Source organism: Sus scrofa, chromosome 6, assembly GCF_000003025.6.
Source record: "Sus scrofa isolate TJ Tabasco breed Duroc chromosome 6, Sscrofa11.1, whole genome shotgun sequence".
In the NCBI taxonomy this organism is placed as follows: Eukaryota; Metazoa; Chordata; class Mammalia; order Artiodactyla; family Suidae; genus Sus; species Sus scrofa.
The window spans coordinates 28,856,993-28,871,636 of record NC_010448.4 but is presented as its reverse complement, the minus strand read 5'-3'; the positions used below and the strand labels follow the sequence as shown (position 1 = coordinate 28,871,636).

Sequence of the window (14,644 nt, the reverse complement as noted above, 5' to 3'; positions counted from 1 at the left end):
AGTCTGATGCATGACTCCTCATCTTAAAAGGGGACTGCACTTTCAGGAGGGAGGGTTTTACCCCTAAACTGGACTCTAAAGTCAGAATTAAAGCAATCATGTCAAGATCAAAAGAGGCAGCTGGGTTTCCAGTGTATTACTAGTATAGGGAAGCTGATGGCCACCACACCCACCTGTGCACGCATCTTCATGTACACACACACACACACACACACACACGGCCAGCGTATGATGAGCAAAGAGAAACTTACCAAGGACATTCCGAATAAAGAGTGGCCTTCGGGACTCTGGCAGATAAACACCCAGGAAGTAGACAGGGACCCCAGAGAGGGCAATACCGATGCCAATGAGGGAATTGATGGTGTCACTGAAGAGGGGCACAATCACAAGAAACAAGGAACATATGCAGAACACGATGGGAAAAAACAGGCTCAGCTGAAAGAAAGGGAGGTGAGATATTAGGTAAAGTGAGATGAGGGAATGAGAAGATGGGGTATAGGAAAGAAGTCACCTTGGGGAGATGGCCAACCCCTCCTACCTTCCCCAGGGCCACTGACCTTGAGAGGCCGGGGCCACTCGGGCTCCTTCCAGCGAAGGTAGAGCTGTCCAGCAACAGAGAGGCCCACGAAGAACCAATAGCTAAAGCTGAAGTAGTTGATAAGCAGGAAAACATCCTCCACAGTGAGGTAGATGAGTGTCATGGTGCACTGGAGCGGGAGAGGTTGATGGGGAGGAATAGGTATTGTCACCATCAGGTTACCCAGGGGACTACCATCCAGCAGTTGGCAATGCTGACTGCTGATTTAGCTTCACCAGATGACCTCCAATTCTTCTCAGTGACCCCTTGGCATCAGAGAATTCCATTGTCCATATTAGCCTTCAAGGTGGCATCATCTCTCCCTCTTCTGCTGGGGGCCCTTCCTGCACTCAATGCAAACACTTCAGTAACAAGCTAGACTCCTTTTCCCTTCTGATGGCAGACACTGAGGCCCTCCTCACTGCATGCACCAACCTCAACATGAAGCGTGCTGTGCCTTCTGGAGACTGTTACATGTGGGTCCCAACTACCTGGCATACAAGTGGAGCCAGTGTCTCCAGAACCATCTCACTGTCCTGGAGCCTTAGAAATGCAGATTAGCAACGGATCCATACCTTTGGGCAGAAATATGACTGAATCTACCCTCTGGAACAAAAGAGTCCTAGAAGACAGGAGGCAGGGCCTCGAGTCCTGGGACAAGGTTAGATTAGCTTAAACTTTAAGAATGTGGAGCTCCTCCCACCTATCTTTTCCCCCATATTATCAATAAAGAATTTAAAACAAAAAGAGCCCATCGTAGAGAGAGAAAGGGGATTCTGTATCTAGATGAGAAAAGTCGAGTGGAGGGTGATTAAAGGCTAAGATGTCAGAGCTCCCCTAAATTTTTTTTTTCCTTTTTAGGGCCACACCTGCAGGATATGCAAGTTCCCAGGCTAGGGGTCGAACAGGAGCTGCTGCCGCCGGCCTACACCACAGCCACAGCAACACTAGATTCAAGCCGCATCTGCAACCTACACAACAGCTTGCAACAACGCCAGATCATAAACCCACTGAGCAAGGCCATGGATAGAAACCTGCATCCTCACAGAGACAACATTGGGTTCTAAACCTGCTGAGCCACAACAGGAACTGCCCCCGTAAATTTATAAATTCAGTGCTATCCCAATCAAAATATTGAGAGGAATTTTTACTATTTTGATAAAATAGTATCAAAGTTTATCAAGACAAATAAGCAGATGAGAATTGCCATTAGAATTCCAGGGGGAAGAGGGGAACTAAAGAAGTACCCTCAACCCCTCTTTTTTTTTTTTTTTTTTTTTTGTCTTTTTTCTATTTCTTTGGGCCACTCCTGCGGCATATGGAGCTTCCCAGGCTAGGGGTCGAATCGGACCTGTAGTCACCGGCCTATGCCAGAGCCACAGCAACGCAGGATCCGAGCCGCGTCTGCAACCTACACCACAGCTCACGGCAACGCCGGATCATTAACCCACTGAGCAAGGGCAGGGACCGAACCCACAACCTCATGGTTCCTAGTCGGATTCGTTAACCACTGTGCCACGACGGGAACTCCTCAACCCCTCTTTAGTTCTCAAATAATTCAGTATAAAGCTAAATAAGGAAGCTTGGTGCTGATGGAAGGGTGAGTTGAGATGATTATACATTTAAAGGGCAGATCACTGCACTTGGTATATATGAAGCACTGAAAAACTCAGATTTTATTTTTATAAGATAAAAATTTGAAAAATGTGGAAAAATGGACTCTTTAATAAATATTGAATAGGAGTTCCTGCTGTGGTGCAATGGGATCAGTGGCATCTCTGCAGCACCAGAACATAGGTTTGATCCCTACCCTGGCATAGTGGGTTAAAGGATCAAGCGTTGCCACAGCTGCAATGTAGGTCACAACTATGGCTCAGATCTCTGGCCCAACAACTCCATATGCCACAGGGCAGCCAAAAAATGAAATAAACAAACAAATACTGAATAGTACTAGTATATCTGGCTAGCCATTTGAGAAAAAAAATTAAGTGAATCCCTACCTCACTCCATACTCCAAAATATAAATTTCAGCTGAATCCAAAACTTAAAATTAAGTAATAAAACCATAAAAGAACTAAATGACAACAAAAATGAACTATTTTTCAAATCTTGGAGTAAGGCCTTTCTCAGAGTCTCTGTTTGCCTTTACATATATAATACCTTAGTGCAAATTAGAAAAAGGTGGTCCTTCTTCAAGACTCCTTCTGTCTGCCAGAATACTTCATAATTTACTGATTTTGTTGGAATAAAACACTTGAATGCCACCTACTCTATATAAATCTATAATACCTATGATATGAACAGAGGTCCCTAGGCTAACTGGTGTAAAACTGGACTGGCTTTTCCAAATATGATTTACTTTTTTTGGCTACACCTGCAGCATGTGGAAGTTCCTGGGCCAGGGATCGAACCCATGCCACAGCAGCAACCTGAGCTGCTGCAGTGACAATGCCGGATCTTTAACCTGCTCCTCCACAGGGAACTCCAAATATGATTTTTTTTTTTTTTTTGAAAAGAAGCTAGACGGCAGAAGGAGAGAAAAAGAAGCCACTGAAGGAAAATATAGAAAACTTACAAATTAATTTTTATATTCTTTTGTAGCATTTGCATTCTCTAATCTATTTTACTTTTAAAAAGTTTTAAGAAAAAAGAAGAAATACTAAGAGGCTCAACAAGTGTCCCAAGAAACTAGTATACCTCCCCCCAACCAGACTACTCATAAAGTTAGCAAGAGTATCACACAGATATGTCCAATCCCCACACTCCCAGCACAGCTTACATTGAATAGTAAAGCAGGGATGGGTGTAAAACGCTCAATGTGGATCATGGACAGAAGGTCAGGAAGGTGGCCCTCACGGGATCCTACAAAGAACAACCTGGAAGGACAAGAAATGTGTCAGGAGGATCCTTGTACTCAGCCATGCAGCCATACTCCTCACTCAGACAAACTAGGCTTAGCTCTAGGAAGAAGCAGGGGGCAGGCTCTCAGGAACCTCCCAACCTGCCCAACTTTACCTACGCATGTCCCCACCATTATCCATGAATGCCCTACCACACTGTCGCCCACCGACACCCCAGGCCCTCAGCTACACACCTGCCATCACCCAATGGCACCCCAATCCACTCCACCAGGGGTGCCCCCACTCTGCCACCCCACAAATTTCCTACTTAACATAATGGGTTTTAAAGAAGGGCGACCAGACTTCTCATTGTGCCCTCCATATATCTTCCCTGAGCTCATGACACATGAAAAGTCAGGGAGAGCCTGGGGCTCACAGAGACAACCCAAGCTTCCTCTCCGCACCTAAACAGCCCTATCGACAGGGCAGCAGAAAAATGAATCACCACGCTTGTAGTCAGCAGCATCATAGAGAACATAGCATTCACTAGGCTTAGGGGTGATCTTAGGGAACAAAAAGCTTCACAAGAGATGACCCTATCTGGCCTGGGAAGAAGAGTTGAGGTTTTCCAGAAGGTAAACGTTGGGTGAGGAAACAGGATGGGGCAAAGGCAAAATAGGCTTAGAAGAATGAAGTGTAGCCTCTTTTGAAGGTTGGTATTAGAATGCATATAATCCCAGGATACAGTGTGTGAGGACAGTGATGGGAAAACCTGCTCATGATGCCATGCCCTGAAGTCTGAACAAACACCAAAAGCCAGGTGTGGCTCTGAAGTAAGGGCCTGACCAGATTTGACAAAGATACTCTGGTGGCATCATTGAGGCTAGGGTGGGGGAGAAAGCCAGACAAGAAGGTCCTCCATGACACCTGTTCCACAAAAGAAGAAGCCTTAACGTGGGTGGACACCCTGGCAGAGGCGAGAATAAGACAGATGGGACAACCTCAGTCAAATCTGGTGACCTTCTGCGTGTGCGCACACATCTGAGCTGGGAGATAAGGGTGGACACCAAGGGAAAAATCATGAGGTCAAGAGGCAAGTAAGGAAGACTGATAGTCCACAAATCACAAATGGAGACAAAGCACACTCGGCATGCATGTTAAGTCTGAGATACTTATGCGTCATGCAGGTGGAGTCACAAGAGTTGATGGCATCATCTGAAAGGTTAAGATGTTGGAGTTTAGATGTTGGAGTTGGCTCACAAGATCAAATATTTGTACTAAAAGAGAGAAGGAAAATGGCAGAGGGAATGCTGGAAGAGGATAATATATAAGTGAGGCAAAGGTGTCTAGAACAAAACCAAAGATAGCCAGATGAGTAATAAGGAAAACGTGAAGAAGCTAACACAGGCAGAAATAATTGTGCATAACCTTGACATTTCTGCAGTCCCCTTTATGTGCAGTCCCAGATTCTTACTCTGAGTCCCCTACCCTAACCCCCACTCTCATCCTGTCAATGCCACAAGACAGCCAAGTGAGGTTAGAATGTTCCCACTATGTAAATATTTGGGGAAAAAAAATTTTCCTTCTTTGAATTATTTTTTAGGACCGCACCTGCAGTATGCGGAAGTTCCTAGGCTAGGGGTCAAATCAGAGTTGCAGCTACCAGCCTATACCATAGCCATAGCAACGCCAGATCTGAGCCATGTCCGTGACCTACACCACAGCTCCTGGCAACGCCGGATCCTTAACCCAGTGAGCAAGGCCAGGGATCAAACCTGCATCCTCACAGATACTAATCAGACTCTTAACCCACTGAGCCACAATGGGAATTGCATATTTGTGAAAATTGGCAGTCAGTTGGGATGTCTTAGGCCTCAATAAGGGTAAGGCTATGAGAAACAAAATTGTTGGGTGGGAAACTTATGAAAAGCCACATGGGTATAACTTTGGCCACACCAAGCTGTGGTGAGGGAAGATGACATCATAGTCTTTTATAACACCTGATTTTTCTATTACCCTGGTTGACCCACAGAGGCCCCAAGTACATGGACTGGTGTATCAAAGTTACTAAGAAGAATGAACAGGACAAAACTATTTCTTTCATTAATTCATCCTCCTATCTGTTCATGTGGCAGATATTTATTGAACACCAATCACACGCCTGGCTCTCAGGATAGCAACATTTATAGGATGAGTAGAAGAAAGAAGACTTCCTCTCAGATATGAGTGTCACAGAAGCCATGAGAATAGTTTCACAAGTAGAAGATGGTAAACATCTCTTGCTTTGGGAGTCCAGTAGGATAAGGACTAAAAGCAGACTAAGAAGGAGGTCACTGGTACCTTTTTTTTTTCTTTTTCTTTTTTTTTTTTTTTTGGCTGCTCACGGCATGTGGAAGTTCCCTGGGCCAGGGATCCAACCTGTTCCACAGTAGGGACCTGAGCCACAGCAGTGACAATGCCGGATCCTTAACCTGCTGCGCCTCGAGGGAACTCCACTGGTACCTTTGATAAGAACATTTTTTAGGTATCAGAAGCCTACCTATGGTAGAAAAGAGCAAGACAAGTCAAAATGTAAACCATTCCCTCGAGAAGTATGTCCAGTAAGAAAAAGGTAGATGAGAATTTGCTATTTTGTCATTTCTCTGAGTGGAAATGAGAGCAGAGCTACCTCCAACTGAACATATACCAAAAAGAAGGGCCAAGTGATGAAGCAAAGTGCTGCAGAAGAGGGGCAGTGTGGGCACCCTGGGACCTATAGCACAACCAGTCTGGAAAGGTAGGAACGGTCCACTCTCTGAAACAACTGGAAGGACTGTGCTCTCGCAGGTAAGTATCTGCACAGAGGCAAGAGCCGGAGCCTACACGTTGGCCTCAGTGTCTCCTGAGCCATGAGGGGCACTCACCCTATACCAGTACGTGGGACACAGCAAGTTCTCAATAATCATTTCTTTTTTTCTTTTTGTCTTTTCTAGGGCCACACCCAGGGCATATGGAGGTTCCCAGACTAGGGGTCTAATCGGAGCTGTAGCCACCGGCCTATGCCACAACCACAGCAATGAGAGATCCAAGCCACGTCTGTGACCTACAGCACAGCTCATGGCAATGCTGGATCCTTAACCCACTGAGCAAGGCCAGGGATCAAACCCACGACCTCATGGTTTCTAGTCGGATTTGTTAACCACTGAGCCATGACGGGAACTCCTCAATAATCATTTCATATGGGAGTGAATCCTGTGTAGCATAACCCCAGGAGCCTAGAGTCTGGACCCTGACAGGAACATGACTCCAAGATACTGCCTTCCTCCCCTCTACCTATTACAAATCTGTACTCACTTCAGATGGCAATGTGAGCTACCAGCACACAAATGTTTGCACAAAAGGAAGCACATGCATGTACACGAGCATACACACAAACACATTCTGCGTGTCTAAGAGAGACAGAGGGAAAGAAGGGTTCTGATAGATTCACCTAGAGCCTCAGAGAATTAAACACTGCAGTCTGTTCTGTAGTCTGTAATCAGTGAAGCAGAGACACAGTACCTTGATGAAGCAAAGATAGATGCGTTGAGGCCCCCAAAGCAGGACAGGGCAACAGCAATGGGAATGGTCCAGCTGAACATGCCAAATGTCTGGTCAGCAAATGTCTGGGGACAGAACACAGAAAGGGCCATCAGTGCAGGACAGGGTTTCCACACCTCTTGCATCCCTCAGGACAAAAACAGTCACTGCTGAACAGCCCACCCTCTTGCTCAGACCCATCGTCTCTTCCTGGCCGAGCCGGAGTGGCTGGAGAAACAGAGATGGAGCTACTAAGTATTACAAGACGACAAGCAAATGGAGATCCCAAGAGACTCACCACAGCCACGGCATCGCTGCCAAGGACGTCTGAAATGCTCAGCACTGTGTAATAGGCCACATTGGTCAGAATGTAGATGAGCGTCACGATTGGCATAGAAATCCCAATGGCCAGAGGCAAATTTCTGTCAGGACAAGTGAGACAGGACTACCTAGAACCAAACTCTCCTTGGGGGATGGAAATTCACCCAGGGGTTCCCTGGCCTCTGGGTCTTTGAGGCTGACTGCTCTTCCCCACAGTGCCTAAGGGAGGTATGAGTACCAGGCTCTGGGCTCTTTCAGTCTTTCTACTCAAAGAGAGAGAGAAAGAAACTCTTCTCTGTGAAGATGACTGATGATCAATATTTGATTTTGCCCCAGTGTTCTCCAGGGACTGGAGGCCAGGCTGGGAACCTGGCTGCCCAGAATAAGCTTCTGGCTCCCCAGGCTTCAGTGCAAGGTCTTAATACCTCAGCCCCAGCTTGATCAGTGTCGCACACTAAAGGACCTCTCCTCCAGGAAGGAACCTGGGATCCTCCAGCGTGAACATGAGGTCAAGGAGCCAGGGGCTTTCCCACCTTCACTCTTTCCCATCCTGGCCCCTAATCCCTCCAGGCTAGAGAAGGGGGTGTAGGGAGAAGAAGAGATGAGAGACAGAGGGAGCAAGGGAGGGAAGAGGGCAAGTGTGCCCACTATCAGCATGAGTTCCAGCCAAGTTGGGGAGCCAGAGTGGGATCCCGCCTTTACCTTTCTGGGTTTTTGATTTCTTCTGTTACAAAATTAAGGGTGTCCCAACCTGAGTAAGAGAAGAGGGCAGAGTAGAGGGCGAGAGAGAGATCTCCCATGTCCCAGGAGGAACCCTCAAAGGCGTCCTGAAAGTGCTCAGAGTGTCCTGTGGGGGCAAAGGTAGGTGGGGTGCAGAGAGGAAAAGAGGAAGAAGGAGAGGAGAGACAGGGGTATAAGGGAAAGAGGAAGGAGGGGGAGGGGCAGCAAGAAAAAGGAGAGGAAGATGGAAAAAAGAAGAAAGGAGGATGGTCAAGAAAAGAAGGGAAAAGCAAGAGGGCAGGGAGGGGAAAAAAAAAAAAGATTTAATACCAAAAGAACCACCACCAGCAGCACCCCCCACTTTACCACCTCACCCACACCCTCTGGACAGTTCATCTCCCTTTAGTAGAACTAGCCAATCTCAGAAAAACAAAGGCATTCCTGGAGGCCTTCTGAAGTGCTAACACCTTTTCCAAAGCCCTAATAAATTTCCATTTCCTGCAAGAAACCGCATGGCAGGCCACAGCTCTTCCTATTTTTAGAAAGAACCTTGTTTCACAAAATGAGTTATTTTTCATTAGCAATTAGATCTTCCTATAGAACTACCTCTCTTGGGCCAGCCCACTGCACAATTTGATCAAATGGGTTTCCTGTCTCATAGAGAGAACTCTGCTACTCTACCATGGGTATTTCGGTGTGGGGTAGGAAATCACAGGTACACAAGAACTGGGGTCTTATCTCTCACTGGGCCAGGTGTAGGCCTGGGCCACCTCCACCCTTGCCAGCCTAGACATCTGTCATTCTCCTTGGAGGCCTCTAGAGATCGCCAACTTGAAAGCCCAGGGAGCAGCACCCAGCTGTCCAGGAGAGAGACCTTCCGGACACACTGGGGTTTTTAACATGACCCAGACTTCTAAAGAAGCCTGCTGTCACCCCCTGCAGAAAGCCCAGACCCAGCACTCAATGTGACAAAAAGAGCCGGGTGGGCAGCAAAGAGGAGGAAAAACAGAGACTCTGAGCCTGAGGGGTGTCAGTCATCCCACACAGCAGTCATTTCCAAGGGCACAGATCTTCAGGAGAGAATTACTCAACTACCCAATTTGACCCCAAGAAGTTTCTGAGACTCTAGGAACATCCAGAGGGCTGGCTGTACTAACTTGGCACATGGGCATAATGGTGTGGACCAGCTGCCTAAGACTAACCCAGGACACTTATTTTTTCACTGATAGAGTGTTTCATTTTATCGCAACTTCAGCTGCAGAAAAATGTCAGTACAATTTGGAGTTGAACAGTGCTGGGGCTGGGTCTAGGCTTTCTGCAGGGGGTGACAGCAGGCTTCCTCAGAAGTCTGGGTCAGTGCCAAACTCACAATATTTTAATATTTTGCTGAGAGCTGAGTTTGGGTTTTTTTTTTTTTTTTTTTTTTTAGGGCTGCACCCAAGGCATATGGAAATTCCCAGGTTTGGGGTCAAATCAGAACTACAGCTGCTGGCCTACGCCACAGCCATGCCAGATCCGAGCCGCATCTGCGACCTATACCTCAGCTCACAGCAACGCTGGATCCTTAACCCACTGAGCAAGGCCAGGGATCAAACCCACATCCTCATGGATACTAGTCAGATTTGTTTCCGCTGAGCCACAAGAACTCCCTGATAGCTGATTTTGTATGGGAATGCTAAATAAGAACAAATCCAAATGAAAATTAAAGGTTACAAAATAACCACTCATTTCTACACCCCATCTCCCTGCCTCATACTCGCCTCCCACCCTTCTCAAGGAGGGCCAAGCCTCTCTCCTCACTGCCGGCAGTCACAGACTGAAAAAACAGGAACCAGAGTAGGGCTCACTCTATCCCCACAGATTTTTTATTTTTTTTTAATTTTTTTTGCTTTTTAGGGCCCCACACGCAGCATATGCAAGTTTCCAGGCTAGGGGACAAATCGGAGAAGTAGCTGCCAGCCTACACCACAGCCACAGCAATGCTGGATCCGAGCTGTGCCTGCGACCTACACCACAGCTCACAGCAACACCGGATTCTTAACCCACTGAGTGAGGCCAGGGATCAAACCCGCATCTTCATGGAACCTGGTCAGGTTTGCCAACCGCTGAGCCATGAAGGGAACTCCAATCCCCACTGATTTATGGCTCAATTACAACCCAAGTTTTAAAAGTTCCTAGGACCTTGGCTGGCTTCTTGATGTGCTCCCCACTTTCACAAAGAAAAAGCAACCCTGAAAGAGGGGCTAATAACTCATGTCCACTTGGCTAAGCCAGACTGGCCCAAGGATAAGTTCCTTGCTCTCACTGACACAGTCTAACATGTATACAGAAAGAGCTGAGCAATAAAGCTAACAGAGTCTCCACATCCTCCTCAGGGAATCCAAGGGAACTCCCAGAGTCACCCACCCTTCTTCCCACCTTGGGCCCTTCTTACCCTGGCACAGTTTAACAAGGCCCATGACAATGATGGCAATGAGTGCCAGGACCTTGGCATAAGTGAATGTGTCCTGCACACGTGTGCCCCACTTGACATAGGCACAGTTCACAAATGTCAGCAGACCTAGGAAGAAAACCATAAAGTCAGCAGCAGGCTTGAGCTGAAGGCACAGACACGCAACCTTTCTTTACAAAGCACATCCTCTAACCTGTCTGCCTAAGGCAAAGGGGCCAGTGGACCGGTCAGAACCAGAGCAGACAAATGGGTAGACATCCCCCATCTGCCAAGCTGAGAGATCCCATAAATATCCCATCACTGTTGATAAGTAAATATACAAAGGCATGTATGACCACATATTCATACATTCATACATTCTGACAGTCAGACTATTTTTGGAAATTCCCCTCAGGCCCAAAAATGGTAGACTTCATTCACTCTCCCCCACTCAGACTCCCAGAGTTTCAAACCACCTGGGACACAGGACCTCTCCATGGCCACACTAGAGAGTGAGGACAAGAGAGGCCCATCACCAAATGAAGTCAATTTGCATGTAGGTGGCAGGTCACCTAGGAATTAGACAATATTGCATATGCATTTTTTTTTTTTTTTTAGGGCCGCACCTTGGCATCTGGAGGTTCCCAGGCTAGGGGTCAAATCAGAGCTGTAGCTGCCTGCCTACGCCACACCACAGTAACGCCAGATCCTTTACCCACTGAGCAAGCCCAGAGATCAAACTCACATCCTCATGGATTCTAGTCAGGTTCTTGCTGAGCCACAATGGGCACTCCCTGTTTATAATTATTTTTAAAAAGCCTGTCATGTGCCTCACAATTTCACATATATCCTCTCAATTAAGTCTCCCAACCAGAAAAGACATTCCTATTCCCATTTTTTAGATGAGGCGACTGAGGTTAAGAGAGGCTAACTACCATTCCCAAGCTCACGTGGATTCTACTGATCTCCCCCATCCCCACTCCTATCCAAACCTCCCGATTCTTGGAGGGGCCCATGGAAGAGTGAGCTGGCATCAGCACTGCTAACTTCATGTTCCAGTTCTTCATGTACCTCAGTGATATCTGGGCCCTGTGCTGTGGTGTCCTGCCACCTTACTTATGCTAAACAGGGACTGCTCTGATCCATGGAGAGGACACAAGAGTAGTACCCAAGGGGCTGCACAGGGACACCTCTAAGTACTGCCCTTAGCCTGCAAAAACAGAACTTTTATAAGAACCTCAAATGTTATTACAAAATTTGGGGCTCATCCTCCAGGCCACCTCTACTTACTCCTACCCATGTTTGTACTTTCTCCTTCACCCAGACTCTCGCCTTACTGGTGCCAAATAAACACATAAAAGAAATGTCCTCCCCCCCCCCCCGCCATAGCCAATATCAACTCCCACTTTAAAGGCCTAGCTCAGCCACTTCCTGTGTAAAACTTTGCCCAAATCTATCAGCCAGCCCCTCGCTGAGCTCTCTCTCCCTGAACCCTACAGAATTCTCGCTTCACAGCACACTTAGTACTTCATGCTACTGTCATATAGACATCTGTTTCAAGAAGGTCTGTCTCTCATCCTCAGGCATCTGGGTGGTACTTCCCCAAGAAGACTACAAATTCTTAAGGGGATCCAAAAGCATACTGTTTTCTTAATGCCAAGCAAAGATGGGAACTGATGAACCCTGGTTGGAATCAAGATGGTGATGAGTTTCACCTAACTGCCAATCCCCTTGGAGCAACACAATTGTCAAAAAGTTGGGCAGGCCTCCCCTCAATTAGAGAGGAGAGCCCAGGGCCAGCCTATGGATATTAACACAGGTGGCTGGACAGCCTCTGTGGCACGTTAAGAGTTTTCACACAGTACTCTGGCAAAAGACACAGGTGCTTACTAGTCAGTCATATGAGCGGGTAGAGACAGTAAATAATGGCCAAGGTGAAGGAGGGGAGAAGGCCAAAGGAGTACACACTGCTGGCAGGTGTTCCCAGAGACCTGCCCTGGTAATCAACGTTCTCTATGTGGAGCCAAGCCTAGATCAGCTAACATGAGGATTACCCAGTTGTTAGCCACCAGTAAGCCACAGAGCCCTGTGCAATACAGTAAGCACGTTTTCAAGCACCTGCTAGGCCCTTTCCTGGGAGTGGCTCCCCCCGCCCTATCGTGGCTGATAGAGCCTGACAACAGACCCAAGCCGAGCCTATCTGATTAGCTCTCCCAAAAATATGGAGTCAAGATATCAAGAAACTGAACGTATCTAATAGCAACGGAGTCAGGAGCCAGAGCAAGTCAAAATCACATACACGCCCTTGTGACAGAGGAACAAAAACCACGAGAAAGCAGAGGAAGGAAGCAGGACTACAAAAAGAAGCAGAAGAGAAAGCAGCTCATGAGAAAAAAGACTGATGAAGGACATAGAAATACACAGAACACAGAGGCAGAGGTGAGACAGGTAAGAGACAAAGACAAGGAGGCAGAGACAGAAAGGAACAGAAAGAGAAATAGAGACAGAAAGATGGGAGAAGAGATTGTTTCAACAGTGTCCCAGCTGTGCTCACTGTGCTTCTGGTTTGTAGCACTAAGATGTGGCTGTAGGGTGGGGAGGGACACTGACAGACTCCTCAGCCCATTGACAGGGCCTCCCTCCTCTGACTTCTGCTCCTCCTTTCTTCCCTCCTGCTACAAACTGCCCCCATGGCTTGGGCCTCTGTGCACACAGTGAGATTCAATGAGTGAAGGCAGCACCTCATGGAAGGCCCTGCAGTGCCCCTTCTAAAAGACCAGCTGGAAGGATGTGAAAGAGCCCGGTGATAGCGGTTGCCTCAGGAAGACCAAAGCTCTGAAAAGGAGACTTCTGCACTGTACACCCTTTTACACTTGGACTTATTTACTGTGCGCATACACTTCTTTCCCTTTTTTTTTTTTTTTTTTTTTTTTTGCTTTTTATGGCCAAACCTGGTGCATATGGAAGTTCCCAGGCTAGAGGTCAAATCGGAGCTACAGCTACCAGCCTAAGCCACAGCCACAGCAATACGGAATCTGAGCCTCATCTGTGACCTACACTACAGCTCACGGCAATGCTGGATTACTTAACCCACTGAGCGAGACCAGGGATGGAACCCACATCCCCACAGATACTAGCTGGGTTCTTAACCCACTAAGTCACAACAGGAACTTCCATTTCTTTCTTAATATAAATAAAACTACTTAATTTAAAACAATGTGCAGGAGTTCCTGTTCTGGCACAGCAGAAAGGAATCTGACTAGGAACCATGAGGTTGCGTTTTCAATCCCTGGCCTCGCTCAGTGGGTTAAGGATCCGGTGTTGCCACGAGCTGTGGTGCTGTGGTGTAGGTCGAAGATGCGGCTTGGATCCCGTGTTGCTGTGGCTGTGGTGTAGCTCCAATTCAAGCCCTAGCCTGGGAACCTCCATATGCCACGGGTGCAGCCCTAAAAAGCAAATAAATGAATAAAATTTAAAAAACAAAATAAAACAAAACAATGTGCAGCCAGGGAGCAAGGCCAGAAGTAGAGTAAGGTAAGGAGCCGAGGGCACAAAATTGAAGGAGGTGCTCACTGTCAGGGGACGAGCTGGCAAACCAGAGAGTGAGCGCATGCTTCAGTGCTGGCTCCAAGAGACTTGCTTGCCTCACCAGACTCCCAGCCCTGCCAGAGAACAGAGAGCCCCAAGAACAGCCTACCTAGCAGAAGCCAAGTCCCTCAAATGTTTTCCTGATTCCAATTAAGAAACAAAATTTCACCATCTGATCCCCACCTCTTCATGCCTCTCAGAACCTCCATCCCCATCTAACACCAAAGACTCGATCATAGCTCAAACACAAGACAACTGGCTGAGCCTGGCAGTCAGGTACGCAGATTCAATTATCGCAATGAAAACATCCAAGCCCTCCGTTTTCCACTGACCTCATTTCCTTGCTGGAAAGCCTGTACCAATGAGTGTGGGACCCATGAGAGGGTCTTCCAGGTTCTCTAGGGGCTTATTGCTAAGAAATACTCAAACAGCAGATCCAGACCCAAGCCCAAAGCAGAAAAAAAATCCCTAAAGTCTCTTGGTGACAAAGATGGCTACATACCTTCTATCAAGTTTTTCCATCTTTCCTTAGTAATAGAAATTTTAGCTGGAGACACAGCAGCCCAAAACAAAACTGACATTTCCCAGCCTCTCTTGCAGGCAGGCATG

General features: G+C 47.2%; 1 protein-coding gene across 7 annotated transcripts in view; it reads right to left on the bottom strand.

The window, feature by feature from the left end:
• Nucleotides 1-14,644, bottom strand: part of SLC7A6 (solute carrier family 7 member 6) — a 41,358-nt gene that overhangs the window by 4,518 nt on the left and 22,196 nt on the right. For all 7 annotated transcript variants that reach the window (XM_021094156.1, XM_021094151.1, XM_021094155.1 and 4 more), the window contains 7 exons: nt 10,451-10,576; nt 7,999-8,143; nt 7,274-7,397; nt 6,958-7,061; nt 3,357-3,453; nt 558-707; nt 252-435 (listed from right to left, as the gene is read on the bottom strand). In XM_021094156.1, the coding sequence (XP_020949815.1) occupies nt 252-435; nt 558-707; nt 3,357-3,453; nt 6,958-7,061; nt 7,274-7,397; nt 7,999-8,143; nt 10,451-10,576 (930 nt within the window). The remainder of the gene's footprint in view (nt 1-251; nt 436-557; nt 708-3,356; nt 3,454-6,957; nt 7,062-7,273; nt 7,398-7,998; nt 8,144-10,450; nt 10,577-14,644) is intronic.